Raw genomic sequence first — 16880 nt, 5'->3', positions numbered from 1 at the left:
CAACTGCTGGTCAGGAGAGGAAACTTTTATTATATAATTCTGGGATCCAATCACGTATGATGGAAAAAACTGATATTCATATTGCTACATTTTACGGAAAAAGAAATCATCATTTGATCTCCTAAAAACATAATAAAGCCTGAGTCTGAAATTCAATAATAGCCTAATTGCATCCCTTATTCCTAGAATTCTTATTCCCTGTTCACGTCAGTCGTTATGAAATTTACCCGTTAAATCAACTGCAAAAGAAAATAAATAAAATAAAATGGTTTAGATAACTGTTTTTGTGATAAATATAACTAAACCTCGTGTCAACAGTTTGGGAACCCCCTGGCACCACCACTTCAACCAGCAGCACTGTGGACGCTGGGATTCACCCAAGTCTCGCGATGCTTCCGGGCTGGGAGAGCATAGTGGCGACGAGAAGTGGCGTGGGACGGAGTGAAGAGAGTTGTTATCGAAGAAGAGGGAGAAGAGACGGAGGCAGGAGCAGAGCTGGGGGTGTGTGAGTGTGTTTGTGAGGTCCAAAAAGGAGCACAACACGGCGTGAATGAGAGAGGCAAGCTGGCGGAATTCAATATGGCATCAGGCGATACTCTGTACATTGAGACAGACGGCTCGGAGATGCCGGCCGAGATCGTGGAGCTCCACGAGATAGAGGTGGAAACGATACCGGTGGAGACTATCGAGACCACGGTGGTCGGCGGGGATGACGACGACGACGACGGGCAGCCCATGATCGCGCTCCAGCCGCTGGTCACGGACGACCCCAACTCGATCCACCACCATCACCACCACCACCACCAGGAGGTGATCCTGGTGCAGACCCGGGAGGAGGTGGTCGGTGGGGATGACTCGGACCTACACACGGACGGCGGCAGCGGGTTCGAGGACCAGATCCTCATCCCGGTACCGGCTCCCGGGGTGGAGGACGAGTACATCGAACAGACTTTGGTGACTGTGGCTGGGAAAAGCTCCGTGGGTCGGGTGAAACGGGGAGGCGGCGCCGGTGGCAAGAAAGCGGGCAAAAAGAGCTATTTAAGCGGCGCGGAGGCTGGCGGAAGAAAATGGGAACAGAAGCAGGTGCAAATAAAGACACTGGAGGGGGAATTCTCTGTTACAATGTGGGCTTCGGGTAAGTAACGCTAGCTCTGTGTTGTTCTGTCAGATCCGTTGTTAGCCGTTGCATGAGGCCTCATTGCCTGGGCGTTGTCCTGCTGCACCAGACTAGTTCCTGGAGTGCTCCGTTGCACCGCTGCGAAAAGCGACAAATATCGCAGGTTTTCGATGCAAAACCCGATTGTACCATAGCGAAATGTTTTTGTTTTGAAGGGAGGCCATGTTTTAAGTGTTGCTGGGCGCCGCCATATTCCCCGAGACTAGTAAGTATGGCGGCGGCCCCGAAAAAATGGCGATAGTCGCGGTCAGGCAGAGATGGCGGCGGTGCTTGAGGGGGGAGGTGGGGGGAGAGAGACATGGATAGCATGGGCTTGAGGTGTGTGCAGGCCGCAAAACTGAGGGGAATTCGGGGCTTAGCTATATTTAAGTAGCGCCGGAGGCTCAGATAAAGCGTGTGTGCGTGAAATGTTCGAGTCCGGTTCTGTTCGGGCTGTAAACGGTTTAGCCGTTAGCTGTGGCTGCTGTCGGAGGCTCGGCAGGCGGCTCGCAGTGCGTCTGCGTCAGGCTAGCTGCTGCTGCTGCCTCCGTGCAGTGTGGCGGTGCTGCGAGCGGTGTAATTAATATCGACCTGCGGGGTGATCGATCAGTCCTGGGGAAAAAATGTCTTTAAAGGGGAGAGATTTGTCTGAAGGGTGCTCGTGATATTTCACAGTTAGGTGAAGACTAAATCTGTGCAGGATGGATGTAGCTGACAGTTTACCTGTTCATGTTGTTGTTGTTGAGGACACAGAAGCTGCCTAGAGCTATTTTTAGTGCTCTCTGCTGGTCGGTTTAAAGTACTGGTGCTCTATATGTTTTGCTGATTTTACTCTAAAGTGAGGGAATCCATTAATTATTTTGTCTGCTTCATGCATTATATATATATATTTAATATAAACTAAACGTACATGTCTTAAAGTCAGGGTTCAGATATAAACCCCTCAGATGTAATCCCTCATCCTGCACATTAAAAACAGTTTTTAAGTGCAATAATCTCACCTTTGGGTAGAATCATAGTCGAAATTATCATTAGTTTTGATATTTTTCCCTTTTCTTGGTTGTATCTCTGTTGAACTTAACTTTATGTTAACTTAACTCGTTATGTTGTCCTTTGTTTTGTGTGTTTAGCTTCAGGTATTATTAGCTTTTGTTGATTATAATTTACAATGTAGAAACCTGAAAACAATAATGTGCAGTATGGACAATGTGCAGCAATAGGTAGTTTTGCTATTAATGTAAATTAAACAACAATAATGTGGCTTTTAGTACATCCTAATGACCGAGGCAGCTGCAGGTGTGTTTGCCCTCCCTCAGACTGGTAGCTAAGGAAAAACCACTATGTTATCGGTTCAGTCTCTGTAATGTATTTCTAGATGATAATAAAGACATTGACCATGAGTCAGTGGTGGAGGAGCAGATCGTCGGGGAGAACTCCCCTCCGGATTACTCCGAATACATGACAGGAAAGAAGCTTCCCCCTGGTGGCATCCCAGGGATCGACCTCTCAGACCCAAAACAGCTGGCTGAGTTTGCCAGGTGAGTGTTTGTGTTTGTCTGTCCCTCTCTGCTGCAGATTTTCTGGTTTCCAAATGCAAACACATGTTTCGTGAGGACACACAGTAATTGTGAAGCCCCATTTAATCACAAAATTGTGTTTTGGTTTTTGGTTTTTTATGTACTCCCAAGATTTGAATATGCACCATGTAGTTTTGAGGAAAAGAAAGATCTTCATTGACACATGAGCTCAATTTCATACTGTTTTACTTTGTTTATATGTGGCGGACCCTGCCAACTCTCTAACTTCAAACAGTGTTCTGCAGACCTTATTTTCCTCATGGAATATTCAGTTATGGAAAAAAAACACATATTACATAGTTTGTATTGCTTCCTCATTTATTTTGTAAATATTAAAATTCTGAGTTTGAATTTCTTCTGTAAAATTACATGTTGCCCCCTTTAAGAGTCATTGGTTATTGTTTTTATACACGTGTGTTGACAAGTGTGCAATAAATAATAACAGTTATGACAGTTAACAGTAAAAATGAAAAAATGAAAAATAAATAAGAAATAAAAATAATGATATAAATGTTGAAAGAAAGGTTTATATGTATATTTAAATAACAAAATCAATGTAGGAATGTTTGATTGATGTTGATTTATGTTTGATATGATATTATTTCATTGTAACATTCTTATTTTTCATTTTTTGGTTGTGTTTTGGTGACGTCTGTTGAGTTAGAGGAGGAAGAAGAAGAAGAAAGGCCTCAGTTATTATTTGTTATTGCTGATTATGTGCCCGATCTTTTTGTTTAATTTTATGGTCTGAACAAAGTCAGGAAATAATGAGAAATGAAAATTAAATGGCTTGTTTTGTTCAACCAGAAGCTTAAAACTTTAAAAAGATTAAACAAAGCTAATAGTTGAGGAGCTCTTGAGGAGCTGTAACCAAAGGTAATTATTAAAATTGTTAATAATTGTTGTTGTTACAGATTAATCGACTAACTCCTTCAGCTTTTTAGCCTTTTGAGTGCAGGTCATCTAAATGAAAAGCAGCATCATTATGTAATGTTTACCGTAATAACTAACATCACAGGGTGAAATGTCAAGTGGGGATATATCAGCTCAAACAGAGCGGCTCTTACAGGGTTAGGGTTATTGATTAACTGAAAAAATCAACATTAAAACTGGACCATTAGATGTCATGAGTGTTTGTGTTACAGGGATGTTGTGCTCCACGGGTTTTCGCTTGTTTAAAAACCTTACATTGTGGCCCTTTGTGTTTTTTTTCTCTAAACAGGATGAAGCCCAGGAAAGTCAAAGAGGACGATGCTCCCCGGACGATAGCCTGCCCTCATAAAGTGAGTTTAATGACTTTGTCCCCGGAGGAGCTGTGTCACCACTTTGCTCAAACAAAACTAAATAGCTTGATAGTCTTGCTGTCTGTGTAATTGAACATTTATTTAAAAGTGGAAAAAAAAAAGCACTCGAGTGAATTGATTTTCATGTACTTACAAGAACAATCAAACCTCATCTGAACTCGACATGTTTAGCTAATGTAAAGGAGGTTGAAGCTGTTAGCGGTACATTAGCACTTCAAGGGATTAATAGAGGCCGTGCCGCTTCTTTTCAGGATTTAAAGCTGATTAACAGAATCAACAGAGAATGCCGAGGACACTTGACATTTATATTTGTGAACAAGGAAACAAAACACCCTTTTCGGTGCAGCACTTTCACAGTTTACAAGCCTGCTACAAAGAACCTCGCATTACTTGCCGGTCTGTTCGTCAACTCTGTGCTGCACTTTCTCTCTGGTCCCCAGGGCTGCACAAAGATGTTCAGGGATAACTCGGCCATGAGGAAGCATCTCCACACCCACGGCCCCCGCGTGCACGTCTGCGCCGAGTGCGGCAAGGCGTTCGTCGAGAGCTCCAAACTCAAACGTCACCAACTCGTTCACACGGGGGAGAAACCCTTCCAGGTTGGCATCTGGACGAACTTCACACTCCTCCACACACTGATGCACTCACTGTTTTAATACATTCTAAGCACATAAGCCCCCTCACAGTTTGCAGCCAAATTCAAGCTAAGGAGAATGGGATGATAAGTAAATGTTGGCTCGTGGGGTTGAACGCTGGGAAAACTTTGTCTATTCTGTCCTCAACTGTACTCTTGATAAACACTATCATATCTCGCTCAAAATAATGTAAATCGGCTGGTATTTTGGCATTTAAATGTGTTCGTTTTGATTGGCTGTTGTTCAATCCCAAAGGCTTTCGGTGATAACGATAAAGATTAACCACCGGTTCTCTGAAATGTTTTGGAACAGCGGGGCTTTTGTTTTCACGAAGATGCAGACAAAAGCCGGCTTCTCATTGCTGCTTCACAGCTGTCGATTTCGCGGGCTGAAATGACAGCTGTTCATGCTAACAGCTGTAGCTAGGTAGCTGTCTAATTGAGCTAACATTAGCTCCATAAGTTGGTGGAAAACAACTTCTCCATCTGGCTCGCATCTTAAAACGAGAATCCTGTAAATCGAGGTCAATGTATCATGTCACAAACACAACATTGTCCCAAAGCGCAGACTTCAGCTGGTTACTACAGGTGAAAAGTCAGCACACACACACACACAAACTGATTGAGAAGAGATCAGGATTGTTTTTGTATTGCAGTGTCATGGCAGTTGGATTGGGAAAATGTGAGATCAGACTGTAAATTTGTTGTTTACGTCACCGTTTGGCTGCTCACATTATGCCATAAAACAGCATTTATACATCAAGATAGTCCAAGCCGAGTAAAAGATAAAATAACTATTAAGATAAAAAAAAAAAAAAAATAGTGTGCATGCTCCAACCAAGCGCCCTTTACTGAATGTCAGCCCTTTCTTCTCTTTCCTGTCTCTCTTCAGCTGCACTATCCCATAAAAGGCTAAAAGGGCCAACAACTAAAATGAAATAACCTTTTTAAAACATCCAGATTGACCAAGGCATCCTGTTAGTTTTTTAATCCTCTTAGCGAGATGGTAAACATTAACGTTGGCTGCAGTGGAAACTTCTTAAAATTCAAGGGGCAAGAGTTCAACAGTGACTGGACAGTCCGTGTTTCCAGGAGATGTTTAACAAGTAGTCAGTTAAGCTCAGGAGGCACGCTGCATGATCAATGTGAAGACTGACTCCTCCGATCTCCTCCTCTTCTTTCAGTGTACCTTCGAAGGCTGCGGGAAACGGTTTTCTCTGGACTTCAACCTGCGCACACACGTGCGGATCCACACTGGAGACCGGCCCTACGTCTGCCCCTTCGACGGCTGCAATAAGAAGTTCGCGCAGTCGACCAACCTAAAGTCCCACATCCTCACACACGCCAAAGCCAAAAACAACCAATGAGAGCCCATCCACCAGCGTCGAGCTGCCGATTTGGAGGAAAAAGAAAGAGAGCAGCATCCTGGCGGCACACGTGAAAAAAACCTCCTTCAAAGACGGAATGAAAAGCTTGAGACTTACCGATTTATATGAAAAAATCTGATGGATTTAAAAAAAAAAAACAACTTAAAAACACTGAAATTCAGCTAGTTGTCCTGCGTCCCCCTCTCTTCTGCTGTCATAATGGATGAGGAACACACTGATTACTCCCCGACGCCCCAGCCAACACGGTCCCTTTGTTTCTCCAGTGGCAGTCGGCTGCCAGAAGATGGAACTCATGGACAAACATCAGAGACTTATTTTTACCAGAGCGAGGAGAGAAGCAGCAATCTATTAGTATTTTTATTTTCTCACATAGCTTTTATTTACCTCAAGTGTGCATATTGTACGCTTGACTCAGGCTATGTTTAGTACAATGGTGAGTTGTTTTTTTTTTTTGTTTTTTTTGTTTTTTTTTTCCTCCTGCATTACGAGATCGTACCTATGATACAAAAAGGCGTCCTGGCCTTGTGTGACCTGTTTCACATGTATGAGAAGTTTAAAAAAGAAAAAAAACGGCTGTATGTTTGCATTTCCATACCTTTGGTTGTATTTTTCTCTAACCACAAAATAACCTTGTATACTTGTATCGTATGGCTGTATTGAAAATTACGTAGACATAGATAGAGGTGTGATTTAAAGTGTTAACCAATTAAACTTTTAGTCATGAGTTGCTTTATATTTTCTATGAGCTGTCTTTACACGGACGACTGAGTAATATAAAGTTATTCAGAGCGTGTCTCAGTTGAAGTATCTGGAGCGCACATTGGATCTGACTGCGAGACCATCACTTTCTTTGTTAGAATGTAATGTACAGACGTCAAACCATTAACTTCCTTTGTTGATATTTACACACATGTATCTCAACTGCCCACAATAAACTGGGTCATTCCAACCCTGTGGAAATATACACAAGCTTTTAACAAGTGTATCTTTTTGTTATTCTCGTTGGACGAGTTCCTTCCGTCACACAGACTCTGTGCTGCATGTTTTGGCATATTTTACCCCACTGAATACAAATTAACGTATATTTAAGAAGTTAATTTGGAGGTCTTTTGATAATAAATCTCTAAATTTAGTTATCAAGTTAAAAATGTGTAACTTTCTCTAATCCCAGCTTGTCTTTGTAACAAAGTGAATAACTTTTTGTTTTGGACTGACGTTAAGATAAAATGAGAAATGTAAAGACAGACTCAGGCTTTTTTGGGGAATTAGTGTAATCAGTGTTTTTAGATAATAGTTATTTAAATTTAAAGTTTTTGAGAAAATAACTCAAAAGTAATAGTGGATTGCAGCCCTGATAGTACATTGACTGACAACCGTGTTATCTGTTAAACTGTGTTTATCTGAGAAAGCCTCTCATTAAATTTCATACCAGACATGGTTCAGGATCAGCTTTCACATCAAGGCTGGAAGTATGTAGTCAACATCTGGGGTGAGCAAATAGGTCTGGGGTGTCTGGGGGTCCCCCACAGAAAAAGTAGAAGACTATAATATAACTAATTATATTCAATAATGTCTTAAATCCAACACACTTTAAATGCAGGATGCTCTCGGATCCTTTCACAACATCCATTCTTATCGTCTGTCTCACTGTGAAACACACATACAATCATGAGAAGTAAAAAGTAACTAAGTACTGTACATCAAATACTACACATGTATCTTTACTTGAGTATTTCTGTGATATGATATATTTCAGACTGTATTTGGAAGCTAATGTAAGGCTACCGTTGACTTTGAAGGTTGCAAACATTTAGATTTAAAAAATCTAGATATTTTACATGAAAACACACAGATTGCATGATCAGTTTGTGAACTACACTCCATTGAATATAGAATATAAAGCAGCTGAAGTTAGCTCCACTTCCAGGCTGTTAATACATCAGCAATAAAGATCCGATTAAACAATGATGTAACACTGACACTGGTCACTCTGTGTGCTTTTATATTTAATTCTCGCTTACTTAAGTACAATATCTAATGCATGAGTATTTATATATATATATATATATATATATTGCTAATTTGACTTAAGCGATGCACTGAATACTTCTCCCACTAATGGACGTCACATTGCATCATCATCGTTCTCCGTGCTTACTGTGATGGTCCTGTAATCCTCGGCCCCCGGAGGCCGCGGCCCGTAACTTTTACCCACGTGCCCCTTTCAGTAATCTGTCTGAGTCATAAAAAGTACCCAAAAGTCAGACAGGGGTCAGATTAAAGATGAAAAAATATGACTTTGGTCAAAGTGAAAGTCACTCATATGAATGTCAGAGGAGTAGGAAGTCTTGAAAATGTGTATCAAAGTATAAAAAGTACAAGTAAAAGAACATTATACGTATATTCATACAATATATATGTGTATTAATGTACTGTATATTAGGGGGTTTGCAATTATTGGCCTGGATACTCAGAATTGTTCTCATTGTTTCATGTAAGCATGTAATCTGCAAGTAAAAGTAACTAGTAACTAAAGTTATCAAAAAAGTACAATATTTGCCACCAAAATCTAGTGAAATAGAAGTATAAAGAAAATGGAAATACAGTATCTGAGTAAATGTACTTAGTTACATTCCGTGGGCACTCAAAAAGTAATTGAAGGGTTTTTTTTCTAGCCGACATGTAAAGTAGACTTGTGTTTTGTGCCAAATGTGCAAAAACATCCAATATCACATAAACCTGTGGCTGCAACCAACAAGCACTTTCATTAATTGTCTTATTTAATCTACTGATCTAAATTATTAATGAAGTTTTAGGCCTCTGAAATCAATTAAAAGATATGCTGAAGTTTGCAGTCACAAGCGGATGTGTTTTAGACGTGTTGGTGTTAATTTTACTGAGAAGACTGAGAAAACATTCACAGCTGAGAAGCTGTTTTGATATTCTTCCATAGAAAATGACACGCTTGAGAAGATTCCCCCCCTTCCTGGGAGTCTTTACTCGTGTGGTTAGTAAACACACCACAGGCTTCTTAAAGAGAATTGGAACTGGGAAAGGAATAAGAAAAATAGAAGCGCATCCCTCTGAGTCGGTCATCTTTGACTAACAGACTTTTTTTTAAAGCTTCATCATCCTCCCTCCTTTTCTCCGCTTGCAATTTTTCATCTTACACTTAAGTCCCTTTCCCCCCCTTTTTTTTTCTTCTGCTCAGCCATTAAGCGGGATTAAGCACAACTGTCGACCTCAGCGTCCTGGAGATCCTGCTCTTTGCCCTGATCCTGAGCTGTGCTTTACCTTCTTTCCTGCTGCCCCCTTCTGGCTCTGAGCTCTCATGTCGTCCCCCAGGTGCCAGCAGCTGTCCATGGTGCTGATCCTCATCCAGGGCCCTCAGCGTCACCGAGGGACTCTGTCGCACAGAACGATCCGATGCAAGACAGAAACAAAACCAAAAAAAAACAAAAGAGGGGAGCCGCTGTGTTTCTCTGTGTCTCTGCTATGGTAACGCATTGATTCTGCTCCGGTGCGGTCTTCATGTCTTATTGGCTTTTTTTAGACTCCACACAGCTCAGACCGGCTGCTTAAGATTCACAACCAGACGCTGTTTCTCCCTCCCTCCTCTACCTGAGACCAAGTTTGACTGGAGGGATGCATGAGTTCACCCTCCCTCTGTGTGTGTGTGTGTGTGTGTGTGTATGTAAAGGCTGATTCAAGCATGATTCCACATGGGGGTCTCTGTCTCTCACCGTTTTCTTTCTGTCTTTTTTTTTTTTTTTTTTTTTTCATTCTAAGGCAGCATTTATTCACAGGATTGCTTGTTTTGATTGACAAAGGCAGGGGAGAGTAAACGCGCTACTTGTTATGCAGCTGAAGTCTGTCAAGCCTCCAACACCTGCTCTCTTTCAGATGCTTATTTCATTATGGCTCCTCTCTCCCAGGAGTCAAAGCACTCGTGTATGTATGCCTGCGTGTGTGTGTGTGTGTGTGTTTTCTATTTTTAATTCTGTGCTGCGTGTTAACCTGGATGCTTCTTCCCCCCCCCCCCCCCTTTTTCCTGCTTTCCTCACGCAGCTCTGGCCCCAGTCTTGGCTTTTTTTTTCGGGGGGTGAGATCTCACTCTGCAATCTCGACGCCTAGATTGTCTGTCATCAGTTCGTCTTCCATCCCCGCTGCTGCACAAGTCAAACAAAAGCTTCAGCATCACCAGGCACCCTCAGCTTGATGCGCCGAAGTCCCCCCTCCCCCTCCCCCTCCTCTCCACTCCCCTGTTCATCTGCAAGACTAAATCAGGAAATCCTGACTGATCTCCCCCTCAGCCCCCTCTGTGGTGTGTTATTTATTTTACATTTCTTAATAACACTTCTGCAGGGGATCTCTTTCTTCTCGCGCTTGCGCTTGTCGAGAGCTGAGACACACAAGTCACGTGCCGCCGGATGTAAATAAGTCCTGAGGCGAACAAGCACCGGAGTAAACAGTGCGCCTGTCGGAGCCGTGTCCGACATTAATTCAGCGTTTCACCGGGTTGGGAAATCTTCTCCTTGCAGACTCAGATACACTTCTCCAACTGCACCCCTCCTCAGTCCCGCACAGTGCAGAAAAGCCTGTCACTGGCTATTATCCTTAAACTCCACCATCGCTCCAACCACACAGCCCAATTTGATGCCAAGGCATGCAGAACAGCACAGCTCAATTCCAATCCAATCTGCAGGGTCAGACCTCTGAACTTAAATCTGTTATGGACACGTTTTAAATCTCTTCAAGTGCCTTTTTCTTTTTCTTTTTCTTTTTCTTTTTCTTTTTCTTTTTTTTCCACGGTGGGCACAGCGAGAGATGCTATTTCCATGCAGAAAATATGTTGCCAAGGTAACAGAGGAGAGAGTGAGAGAGTGAGAGAGAGAGAGAAAGGGAGAGAGAGAGAGAGAGGGAGGCTGAGATACCCCCTGAATACCAGGACTGCCGCTGCAGACGTACAGCCCGGCGCTCCACCCTACAGCAGGAATTATTATTTTTTTCCTTGCCGTGGTACAACACCGGTTACACATCTCAAACGCTGCTTTTGAATGCTTTTAAATGTCAAGGCAGCTTTTTGTTTCCATCTCTTTATTTGCGCGAGTGTCACAGCCAAAGAACAGTGCAGGGTGTAATTCGTCTCTCGGTTTCCTGCCTCCTTCAGCGCCTCACCCTCTTCCTCACCTCTGCTCCTCTTATCAGCTCTCTTTTCTCTCTCCGAGTCTGCCTCCCTGCCTAAATATAGACCGCCTTTCTCCCTTTCTCTCTCCCTCTCTCCCTCGTTCCTCCGCCTCAGTTTCAGTCTCCCTCCATCCGTGTACACCTGTCTCCTCTCTCATCCTCGCTCTGTCTGTCAAAACTCCAAACTGCTTCATCGGCACCGCCATAATTAACTGCACCGCTACTGAAGTAGGTTGCACGAGGTTTGGAATGCAGAATGTAAAAAAAAAAAAAAATGTTTTTGCACATTATGTACAATACACAGTACATTAATCGCCAGCTCATCATTCATGGATTGATTAATCATTGAGGTAATCTATCATGCAGAAAAAGCCCCCCCCAAAAAATGTTGGCCTCATTCCCAAATGTGAGGATTTGCTGCTTTTCTCTGTTCTACGTCAATTTCAAGATGATTTAGAAATCCAATCTTTGGATTTGATGTGTTAGTTCGACGAAACAAAGCAATTTCAAGATGTGATTATGAGCATTTTTCACGATTGTGTCACGCCTAGACGCAATCATTGAAGGGTAACGCCACCCTGAAAGGAAAATTCGGTCATTATGTACTCACCCTCGTGCTGATGGAAAGTCAGGTGGAGTTTCTTCGGCCATAAAAGCGTCACAGTATCGCAGCATTCTGCTAAACAACTGAAGTAGATGGGGACCTGTTTAAAAAAGATGCCGAGAGACCACAAATTGATTTGAAAAGATTTTATTTACACCCTCATCAAAGCTGGAATCTTTGCTGCTTCCCTGGAAGTCTGAAGTAGCTCGTCCGCACACATCGAGGGTGCAATTATAGTCTTTCCAAATCAATTTGAGATCTTGAGGCTTCCAGAGAACCGGATTATGCCAGAGGACCATTCTATGCCTTTTCTTCCATCGTTCCCGTCTGCGTCGGGTGTTCAGGAGAGCTGTGAACCTTCAGAAATGTTTCGCGGACAACAAAACTTCAGCTGACGTTCCATCAACACGAGGGCACTTAGATAACGACTGAACATTCATTCTGAGGTGAACTCATCCTTTAACTCATTTCAGTAATGGAAACTGCTGAAGTGCTTTTACTCTCCAAGTCCTGTGCTCAAGTACACATTTTTGGGGGTACTTGTACTTTACATGAGTATTTCCATTTCACGCTGCTTTGAAATTTCTACTCCACTTCGTTCTGCAGAGAAATCTGAATAAATCTCCTGCATTTACCTGACAGCTGTAGTTATTATAGCTTTGGAGAATAAGATTACAGATCCCATATGTTCAGGTTCATACTTTTATTTTGGCTGTCTGCTAAAAAAAAATATTTACATGCTTTAACTTTCAGTGTTCAAAAAACACATTATGTTGCTGTCCGTCACTGCAGCCTCTCTGTTTGAAGCAATCTGCCGTGCCGCTCTCTTTAAAGCCCCGACTCCGGTGTAGTTTTTTTGCATTTTTAATGCCACGATGTTCTGATGAATAACTTGATTTTGTGCTGTTGCTGAAATGGAACAATTGCGTCTTACTACAGTGGAATCTGAGAGGAACTTGTGTGAGCGCTACTACGATCCTCGTTAATGACCGCGCTAATGCTAAATATGCTAACGATGTTGATCGTTCGCAAAGAGCAGTCTGGTTTGCGATGGTCGTGGCTGATGTCCGACCGTTAACCACACCCCCTCAGGAAAGTACGTTGCGCAGTTGTGACATCACAACGTCACCAAACTGCTGTCGGCTCGTTCGAAGGTAACGTTTCTGATCGCGGCCTGTGTGCATCTTCTCCCCGTCGGGTTAAGCTTTTAGATACTTTCACAGTATTTATATCACAACGAAGACATGGAGGTCTAATATGGGACCTTTAAAATTCCGATTAGTTTATAAAATACGGTAAAATCGTTGAAGATTAAACCAGCAGTTTGCAACCTGCATTTAGCCGAGTGTCTAGTTGGGCTCCTTGTCTTCTTTCTCAGACTGTTTGAGGCCCAAAATATGTCAATTTAACTAATGTTTCTCAAAAAAAAGCAAAGATTAAAGAGAAGAACACAAAGAACATTTGAGGGGCATGAATTTGTATTTACCACCTCATTATTCACCTCACAACCCCTCAGCTACATTTTGCTGCCAATAAACTCGCACCTTCACATTCATTTAACATTTTCTCTTGTACTGATTTACTTTGACGGTGTTGTACTTCGACTTCTACTCCACTAAAAAGCTTTGGGTGCCTCCTCCACCCATGGCAAAAAAAAAAGAAAGAGAAAATAATGATTAGCTGCAGCCCTGCAACATAGTATTATAATAACGAGAGTGCTTTGAAGTCTGAGAGTGTGTCGGATGTTATTTTGGTAAAGCTCCTGCTTCTTTTGCCTCTAAACAGGCTGCAGCGCGGCGCTAAGAGACACTCTGTCTCGGTTTTTGGCAGACTGTCTCGGTCTCTCGTGTCTGGGTTGCCAGGTTTGTCTCTATCCATCAGCCAGGTTCCACTCAATCACTCTGTGCTCAGGTAATCTGCCACTTGGCGCTGTCGGCTCAGTGCTTAATGGCTTCGTGTTTTTACAGCATAGATGTTCCTCGGCTGTATCTGATTGGTCCAGATGTGCACGAAGGTTTCACGGTTCTCTCCCTCCCATGCGCCACCACATGTTAATCACAAATCGACCTTTATTTGATTAAGGAGGTCTTATTGCGCTTTTTGGGGGGGTTTGCCTTTCCTTTATTATAGTACGGAGCATTTGTTGTACATGTAAAAGGTCTGCAAATTGAAAGAGTGCACGCCAAAGGGAGTTACTCTGCTCCTGCACTGCCTGAATGCCCGGTTTGGAGTCGAGCCTTCACTTCTGTAACGTATGTGCATCACTGTGTAACAGGGCTTTATTTGAATATATATTCATATATTTAACATAAAAGATACACACTCCAGTCAGTCAGCAGACATACAGCTGCTCCTGATTGTCTTCATCCTGCCCGTTAAGTAATGCGCAGCTCTCACCAAAGATTGAACAGAGGCCAGATGTCTCACTCTGTAGCTAAAACGGAGTGTTAAAGGCACAGTGTGAAAACGGAGGCTGCAGCGATGCGCCCTGTGAGAAAAATAATGTGTTTTTTGAACTTTAAAGTACATAAACCCATTCTACCAGGACCCCCTGGATAAAAGCATGAACCTGAACAATGGCGTACTATGACCCCTTTAATGCTTCATCTCGGGATCCTCGTCACGTCCCCGCTTAGCTCCGCCCGGTCACTAAAGGTTGAAACTCTCTTCAAAGGGGCTCAGAGCCGTTGCATCGCCATTTCAAATCTCTCGACTGCAGAGATGCGATCTGCCTGCAGGTTCCACATCGTCAAACGTGGCCACAGCCACATCAAAAGACCTTGAAAGCCTTGTTTATGAGGAGCCACCTGACATTCTCAATTTTTCACCGGCAGCGGCTCTGTCCCATCAGCTGCAGCCGGTGACAACTGATCAAACAGCAGCTGAGGGGCCGCTGCACTGTCGGTTCTCTGTCCGGGTTCCCATGTGAGTTCACATGTACGCTTTGGGTGCCCAATTAGCGTGAAACTCGTGTTTTCGTGTGACAGCCTGGTTTGATATCTCAACTTAACAAGCACACTTAGATGAGATCACTCTGAGCAATAAATAAGATTAGCACACAGAAACACAGACAATCCGTAATCCTTGTGTGAGCTGGTTATGAAAGCCCCAAAGCCATGCAGATGTGTGTGTGTGTGTCTCCGTGTCAGTGTGTGTGGATGTAGAACAGATTCAATGGGCGACGCGAGGAAGCAGAGCAGGAACATGAAATAGTTCGGGACCACTCGTGTGACTGGTGAGCAAAATGATGCGGCCCTCGACCTCCCAGCAGCTTCCTGTCCTCCATTACCAGGAGCCTGAAGCGATAACACGATTAACATAAGCACTTTTAGTAAGTCAGTGTGAATGGGATCCTTAAAGAGGCTTAAACTCTTCCCCTCCTCCCTCCCTTCACATGCAGCTGATAGATAGTTTGGGAGCTGACTGGCACATCTGTTTGGTTTGCTGCACCGTTCTCTCCTAGTGATCTTTAACAGGGCAGATCAATGAGAGTTCCATCATTGGGGACACTCAGTGCACAGACAGAGAGCAAATCACTTCTATAAGCGATAGCAGCTATCAGGCAAATGGGCAGAAAATGGTTCCTAATGGTGCCTGGTGTGTCTGGTGTAAACTGCAGACAGGCTCTTTGTCGTCCATCACCCTGGAGCATATGTAACTGAAGGAAGCGGGGGGGGGGGGGAGGAGGAGGGAGAGGAAGAGGAGGGAGCATCTGTTCGTTCAGCGTGGGAAAACCCCTCGGCCGATAATCTGGGTTCACGTCAAACTAAATCTGGAGTCTGTGCTGCGGGATGACGTGGTGGCACTTAGTGTGCGTGTCAAGCAGCGCGCAGCCACTCAGTCAGCACCCCCGGTGCGTGACCTTCACTCAGCCCGACTCTTTAAAAAAATGATACGAAAGCTCTCTCATCTTCTCTCCCGGCTTTGTCAAAATCCAGCTGGTAATTGAATTGAGTTGACTCAAAAGCTGAGATCATAAAAAATGAATGAGTCCAAAGCTTTTCTCTAAAAGGCGGACCGCTGGTCAAGATGTCAGCGTGAGCACTCAGCATCATCGCAGGACACTTGGCAGCGTTGGTTATCGGCTTTAATCGCGAGTTTGACCAGACAGTAACAGTTGGTGCTGAGTAAACAAGGAAGTCTTTAGTTTAGATTTGACCATTTCAATTATCTCCCCCTCTTTCGCCCAGACTGCTGTTTTCCCAGAAACAGTAATCACATTCACTATTAATGAGCCGTAATGTTCATCCTGGACCCATTTACTCCTCTCAATAATGCATACTCTTTGGAATTGCCTGTGCATATTTTACACCGTGCTTGTCCACCTCCTCTCCTCCAATCTAAGACTGATATCAAGTTGTGTTTTGGATTCCTGATTGTTTCTGGCCCTCGGGCTCTCTGTCTCTCTCTCTCTCTCTACACGCACTCCCCAGGATGGTGCTGCTTTCCACGGGAACAAAGTCTCATGTGTGAGTCACTCAGGCCGCCTGCTGCGGGGAGATAATGATACACTGAGCTGCAGATCGGAGAGCCAAAGGTGCTAACACACTTGTTGAAGGACCTCAGTCTCCTTCGATTAAAGCCTCCTCTGTCTAACTGTGATTCTAATGGGCTCTTTGGTTTGTTAAAATAGGCCCAACGATCTCTTTAAATAAGACAATTGACCACAAATTGGACACATCAATGCCCCAATGATGGTGATTCCCCCCCCCCACCTACCACCACACATCATCGTTGTCATTAAAGGCAGACAATTGTGGTGTCGGAGACCATGTTGGTTTAAGTGCTCTGTAAAGGGACTCGTTCTGTCAGAAACGACTGAAACTCACACAAAGGAATGAAAAGCCCATTAGCACTGACAGCAGAAAATGAATTTAATCAGTGGAACATTGACGCTACGATAGAGAGGAGGAGATGAGGAGAGGAGGAGGAGGAGGAGGAGGGTTCATCAGGATGCCTCAGACGATCACGTTGACCCCCGGTGAGCTGCATACCAAACCAGGAGAGGCTGGAGGAGGGACGGGCCGGTG

At 43.6% G+C, this 16880-nt stretch overlaps 1 protein-coding gene across 2 annotated transcripts; it reads left to right on the top strand.

The window, feature by feature from the left end:
* Nucleotides 1-389: 389 nt before the first annotated feature.
* On the top strand, nt 390-7028 carry yy1b (YY1 transcription factor b). 2 transcript variants are annotated; one of them, XM_030405252.1, is made up of 5 exons: nt 390-1135; nt 2532-2694; nt 3956-4016; nt 4478-4636; nt 5856-7028. In XM_030405252.1, exons 1-5 carry the CDS (start codon nt 580-582, stop codon nt 6036-6038), a joined length of 1122 nt encoding a protein of 373 aa, XP_030261112.1. In that variant the 5' UTR covers nt 390-579; the 3' UTR covers nt 6039-7028. The 2 variants fall into 2 exon arrangements, with proteins under 2 accessions (XP_030261112.1, XP_030261113.1); XM_030405253.1 differs by having other exon boundaries at nt 394-1135; nt 2544-2694.
* The last annotated feature ends 9852 nt before the right edge of the window (nt 7029-16880 follow it).

Source organism: Sparus aurata, chromosome 22 (genome assembly GCF_900880675.1).
Source record: "Sparus aurata chromosome 22, fSpaAur1.1, whole genome shotgun sequence".
In the NCBI taxonomy this organism is placed as follows: domain Eukaryota; kingdom Metazoa; phylum Chordata; class Actinopteri; order Spariformes; family Sparidae; genus Sparus; species Sparus aurata.
Note: the sequence above shows the minus strand (reverse complement) of the source record. Positions and strands in the feature narration are given on the sequence as shown.